Source organism: Rhagoletis pomonella, unplaced genomic scaffold, assembly GCF_013731165.1.
Source record: "Rhagoletis pomonella isolate Grant_MI unplaced genomic scaffold, Rhpom_1.0 Rhpom_scaffold_00012, whole genome shotgun sequence".
In the NCBI taxonomy this organism is placed as follows: Eukaryota; Metazoa; Arthropoda; class Insecta; order Diptera; family Tephritidae; genus Rhagoletis; species Rhagoletis pomonella.
In genome coordinates this window covers 9,110,175-9,116,719 of record NW_023458566.1, presented here as the reverse complement: position 1 = coordinate 9,116,719, position 6,545 = coordinate 9,110,175, and the positions used below count along the sequence as shown (strand labels likewise).

At 31.5% G+C, this 6,545-nt stretch overlaps 2 protein-coding genes across 4 annotated transcripts in view; both read right to left on the bottom strand.

The window, feature by feature from the left end:
* The window catches only part of LOC118747809 (ribosomal protein S6 kinase beta-2-like), a 78,516-nt gene that overhangs the window by 53,078 nt on the left and 18,893 nt on the right, over window positions 1–6,545 (bottom strand). The window lies entirely within an intron of this gene.
* On the bottom strand, window positions 985–1,587 carry LOC118747810. The gene has a single exon (XM_036481969.1). It carries the CDS (start codon window positions 1,464–1,466, stop codon window positions 1,269–1,271), a length of 198 nt encoding a protein of 65 aa, XP_036337862.1. The 5' UTR covers window positions 1,467–1,587; the 3' UTR covers window positions 985–1,268.

The window sequence follows — 6,545 nt, the reverse complement described above, 5'->3', positions numbered from 1 at the left end:
GCTATACATTGTAACATTGATTTATTAAGCTGACTGTTTACATTCTCCTTCGAATACATCTATGTATACATAAACTATAAATTGAACTAAAATAAAGTAAGTAAATTGGACTGAAGATGTGTTTTTCACGTTTACACATATTTTGATCAATTCAATAAGAGCAAAGTTGTTGATGATTGCTCTTAACGTGGTACGCATGTATATACATGTAGTATGTTTGTTTCCATGTTCTTAATCCTTCGATATCGGCAACTTGTATGTACATATGTATAATTAATAGTTGCGTTTGCGTTGACCGGGTTGGCTCTTTCATTTTATTAGCAATATTTATTTATATATGTATGTCTTAATGATAGTAAGAAGCAATGCTAAAAGATGATGGTGATATGGGCGGTGTTGCTGGAAAATGCAAAACCGCAAGCCGGTCGGCAACAATGACCAATGTGTTGCTGTGGCGGCGGCGGCGACAAAATAGTCGATGTACGAAAAAGTTTGACTATATCTGATTTTTTACAATCCTTCTGTTATACTTTTTATTATGTTAAGAACTAGTGTTAATTTAATTACTTGTAAGTTTCTCCTTTTCATCTACAATTGAGTTATAACCTATGCACGTACATATGTAGTACATGAATAAGATTTCATAATATTAGCCTTAATCGCTGCTGTTTACACTTTTTTCTTTTCACTTTCCTATAACATTAATAATTGTGTATTTTTATGTTATAAACTAATTTTATTCACTATTTTTTACGTTTGCGCACAAATGATTTTCCCCAATTCTAAGGGACGACATCACTTTGCCGTTGGCTTCGCGCTGCTTGCTTTTCTCATATATGTTAATGTAGATTTACTTGCTTGGCCTTATGTTGGTTGACGCGATTTCACAACTAACGAATATGATTTTTTAGAAAAAATTTTCATAAATTTTTCTTTTGTCTATTTTACAATTTTTCTTTCTTTATCTTAATCAACGTTTTTAGGTTTTTTTTTTTTTAATTGTAAAAATTATCATTAAGCAGCATTTTATTATATACTTTATCAAAATGTTAGTTACTGGTTTTTATCAGTTGTAATCAGTTTCTTTTTTCTCTGTTAGTAGTGAACGTTTTTATGTCGATTTATGTTTATTTTTTCGTTTCATTCACCTTCTCTTTCTCCTTTGCCCTGCTACCACCATCATTATTATTCTTCACCCGCATGCTTGTATGCGCTCTCGCATTGGTTATCGCTAATGTTGATTTGCTGCTGCTGCCTGCGGCTCTTAACTACACAATTGGCACCCCCTGAACATCCATCATTTCGTCCTGGGGCGATGGGCGTGGCGGAAAAGCTTGCAAATGTGGTGGCGTTGCTCTCGGATAGACGCCGCGTTGTGGCGGAAATTGCATACGGTAGGAGCCTTCGTGATGTTGCCGAGGTGTACGACGCGGTGATCGTGCTGGCATGCGATTCGCGCGTTGCATGTCCTCTAGAATTGATGGTGCTACGTATGTGAAACCCTGCGGAAAAATGTATAGATGTTATTTTAAGATAAAATAAGGAAATTTTAAATTTTAAGAAGAATATGATCGTACATTTTCTAGTTTTCATGCTGTGTTGTCTTACAACTTCTTCTAAACTCTAGCTAGCAAGCGTATCGAAAAACAATGCAAACAATATTCTTCTCAACAATGACAGCGACTGAAGTTTACTTAAACCGGCGCTTAGTCAATCAATACATACTCTAGCCCATACAATCCATAGTTGCAATACCACACACATATTACATATGTTTTATTAAAGCTTCAATCGACTTTTCGTGCTTTGTTTGTATGTCTAGTTCAATGGTCCAATTGTTTGTTTTATTTTAAGTGTAGTTCAATGCCTTGTGCGCTTCTTTAACGCCATTGTATTGTTTTAGCATTCGTCATTGAGGGCAGTTGCTCAATTTCAACTAAAGTAGTCATAGTAGCGTAACGAACGTTACTAGCACGCATGTACATAATATAAGTACATACAGTGGTCCACTAAACAATAGCAGTGCGATATTTTGATCAGTTTTGGCTATTTGTCTTTAATTTTTGTATTGTTTATTATTTTTTTTATTATAAAAGTCTAGCTGGGTTATAAAACAAACTCCAAATAAATTCAGATTTCAAACTTTGTACAAAAATTATAAAAATTCAGCAAATTTTCGGTGAATTTTCAAACTTTTTAATCAGAATCTTAAAAAAAAAATCTTGGTATGCAATTTTGTAGTCCATTTATTTCTAGCTTACGAAGGGCAAGTTTCAAGCTGCTAAAAAATTCCGATGATTTTTGCCCATTTTTTCGCTGGCAGTGTCCTCCATATAAAAGAAAATTGTCGAACACCTTCAGCCAAAAAAATTCTCAAAAATTAACGCGATTTTTTACCAACTCGAAACTTGTACTTTACTAGAATTAAATGGGCTACAAAACTGCATACCAAGACTTTGATTAAAAATATTGAAATTTTGGTGAAAATTCGCTGAATATGTATAATTTTTTACAAAGTTTGAAATGTGGTGTTTGTTGCATAACCAGCTAGACTTTTATAAAAAAAAAAATAATAAACATTAAATAAGAAAAAACAAATAGCCAAAAGTGGCCCCACTCCTATTATTTTGTGGACAACTGTATGTATGAATTTACAGACGCTTCTGCTACGTTATGGCATAGTTGTATGTTGATCATACATTTTGTTAGGATACATAGCCAGATTAGAGACATCAGTTTGTTTGTAGAAACCTTCAGATGAAGTGAACAAGATCGATGTTGTATTGATATGCAGCTGGTATTTTTTAGCACAGCTATCCAACAAATCTATAAACATTACGGCATCAATATTTAGGCATGCACATACATATATACATATTTACAATGTATTTATGTACATACATTACATAGACATACATACAGTGCACATTTTCATTAAAATTTTATTAAACTCGATGTACAAAATAACTATGGTATGTTCATACTTTGATAAGTAATTAATTATACACATCAAAATGTTAAGGAACATTTGACATTTAAAAATGTAGTTTTTCTATAAAAAAAATATTAAATTTGTAACTGCTTATTAGCATTGCGCTTTACGCCTTTAACAGCTGTAAACTCATAGTATTATACAGAGCAGAAATAACAGAATAATACTCGTATCAAGTATAGTTGACAAATTTGGGAATTAAAAAACCTGTGTGACTACGCTAAAAAGAAAAGTCATTAAGTATATTTCCGCAGGCTATTTTTTAAAGGTAGATAATTTTTCATAATTTTTGCGATTACAATGCAAAGTGGAAATTCGGTTTTTCTAGGTAAGCCCTGGTTTTCGAATACAATATAATGAAATTTATAAGTTTATTTGTTCATTTTAAATAATTTTAATTTAAAATACAGTTCGATCTAAAATACAGTGTCACAAAGAATTTTTCGCAATGCATGCAAAGTATTTTTTTTTTTACTGCAAATAATTACACAAACTTATTGAATTTTCCTAAGTTTTGCATACAGTTTAGCGATTTTATTTTTCGGTATTTTGTTGTACCTAGTATGAACTATATTTTTACACAAAATTAACGAAAAGAAATTAGAATAAAAAACTTTCCATATATTGCGAAAAATTCTCCGTGCGAATACTTTTGTCCGCCTCTGTATGTATAACATAAATCGAATAAATTAAAATTTCAAAAGTTGCACAGAATTCACAAAAACTAACAAAACTTCAAAAAACTTTATTAAAATTTCCACCTTTCAATTTTAGATCAATAAAGTACAAGTTTTTAATTCGCTAAAATTATCGTTGATTTTGGAGATTTTTTTTTTTGCGTGAGCGGTGCACATTATCTTCCATATAAAAATAAATTTTTTTTTCATATCACGCATATTTTTATATGGTAGAAAACGCAGAAGAATGCTAGCAAAAATTGCTAATCAACAGGAATTCTTTAAAAAAAAAATACCAAAAATCGACGGTAGGTCACAGCTACTTCAAACTTGCATTTTATTATACTAAAATCCAATGAATTATTAAACTGCTTACCGAAACGGGTCTAAACATTACGGTTAAAAAATTGGAAATTTAGATGAAAATTTGTTGTTATCTGAAATATTGATTAACTCGGTTTTTTATGGTATGGTTTATTATGAAAAACATGGTAAATGTTGTAAAATCACCAGGTGAGAATTATAAGTTTTAAAAATTTCAGTTTGAATTGAATTTGTTATTACAACTATTCAAATTAATTAGATTTCAAATATGTTTAAAAATAATATTTCTATTTGAAGAATGTTTGAAAAAATGTATGTTACTTTTTTGTTTTCTTGAATGAAAGACTAAAGTTACCTAGACGACTTTTCCGCCCATACCAGGGTTAAGTCAACGCCATGCAATACTCTCTATGTATAAGTAATACATGTTTTGTTTAAAAACTTATAAAATATAAACAATTATGCAAAGAAAGCCAATTGCAATGAGTTGGCCGCCGTAGCGCGTTAAACCCGAGTTCGTTCGAATAACTTGGCAGGATTACATAATTTTTTTGCTTTTTATTTAATACACTATTTTTGTTCACCTTTTTACTTTGCGCTCTACAAAAGCGTCGCAAAAATATGTTCGAGTTTGTTGGCACATGTAATTAGATTGCACTTGCGAATTGTTTTCCTTACACTGGCATGTACATATGTATGTAATTAAACAAGTAACTATGTGAGTAGTTATGTATGCATTAAAACATATATTATTTTATTACATACATACATACAAATGTACAATCACGTAATACCAGCGGGAAACACTAGCGACCCCATAAAGTGCAAAATTAAAATTCAAAATAAATTGACCAAAGCAGGCACATCCAAACCAAACGTTGCGTTCAAGCAGAAACGCATGCGCACGCACTCAATTTTTTAATTATTTTTTTTTTGGGGACAATTTAATAACCAGATTAGTCAAACCTAGTGTAGTTATTTATTTATAGTAAAACACTAAATCTATGAAGGTTAAACACGTATGCTGGCATGTCTATATTTCACGTTCAACTGTCGAAGAGTTCAGAGCTATAAGTTTAATATGATAAATGAGGTCAAGGCCCTACATTGCACTCTATTTTGGGTTTAGCAAAATCTAGCAATAAAAAGTTTCAAGTTCAACAAATAAAACCTATTGAACTAGTCACTTTTGGAGGGCCTGACCGATAAGCCACTATTTTGAATTTCCATTTGATTATTATAAATTGATTAATTTATGTTCATGTATAAATAGTAGGTACATACATATGTATATTAAGGTAATTTTGTAGTTGTTAGTGAGTAAAAACGTACAAAATATTTTGAATATTTTTGGTCTGTGGCTTTATTTATGAAAATATGAAAAGTATTGCGAATACGTCTTTCTTAAGAATTTGGCTTTAATGAAATCGAATCTATTTGATAAGTGACTTAAAGCACAGACAGACGGCAGCGTTTATCCGGATTAACGGCGATGTTGATCTGATTAAAATTGTGCCTTGACCGACGGCAGTAATGCGGATTAACGAGCCGCAAGGTCATGGGTTCCAGTCCAACGGCCAGTAGAATTTTCATTAATTTTTTTTTTATAAATTTTTTATGAGTTCTATATTTTTTTAACTTTGCTTTCAAGTAGTTGATGCTGACTTTTTTAATAAAATTAAACTCTAAAAATTTAAATTAACAAAAAAAATTTAAAATAGATTGATAAAAAATAAAACTAATGAAAACAAAATAAGGCATAATTAAATATATAAAACAAATGAAACAAAAAAAGTAAAAAATTAAATGAATAAAAAATTGGCAATCGCTCCAACCGAGGATCGAACCTGGCGCCTACACATTTGTAGCACGCAACTCTCATGTGATCGAAAATTCCCCTAATCCGAGTAAGTTCCCAAAAATTTTCTGCATTTGTTCGGCTGCTTACGCGCATTTAAAGACGAAAATGCATGAGTTCATGCAAATAAAGGCTGTTTATGCAAATAAGCGAGCCCGTTTGTCACCAGTATTAGGGGTTTTGGGTTTTGATTTCAATCTAAGTAGGCTGATTTCCACGGTCTTTTATTTTAACGATACAATTTGTAGACATATTTTGACACAACTTTCTTTTCGGTAATTCTTGCCGATACCTTTAATACTATTGGCTAAAAATAGTCAGATCGTCGATTTAGCAATGCAAATTTAAGTGGTATATTGTTTTTTTACATAATGGAGCACGAATTTCAAAGTTTATGGCTAAACATTTTTTTAAATCTGACATAGTGAACTAAAAACATTCACAGATCTTAGTGCATTAAGCTTACATTCCAGCAAAAGCTAAAGCAATATTTTGTTGTAATTTGTTAGAAAATTTCTCGGTAATTAATACCATTTCAACACCCTCCGGTTTCCGATTACAGGGCGGCCGGTGTTTGTAAAGCAATTATTCGAATATGGGGATAGTCCCAGCCCTACTCTACACATATGGAAAACATATGGGGTCAGTAGAGCTGTCAAACTATCGCCGATACTATCGATAGTATCGATAGTCT

Excerpts from the sequence above, each read along its gene's own strand:
- LOC118747810 (XM_036481969.1), bottom strand. The coding sequence starts at position 1,466 with ATGCAACGCGCGAATCGCATGCCAGCACGATCACCGCGTCGTACACCT.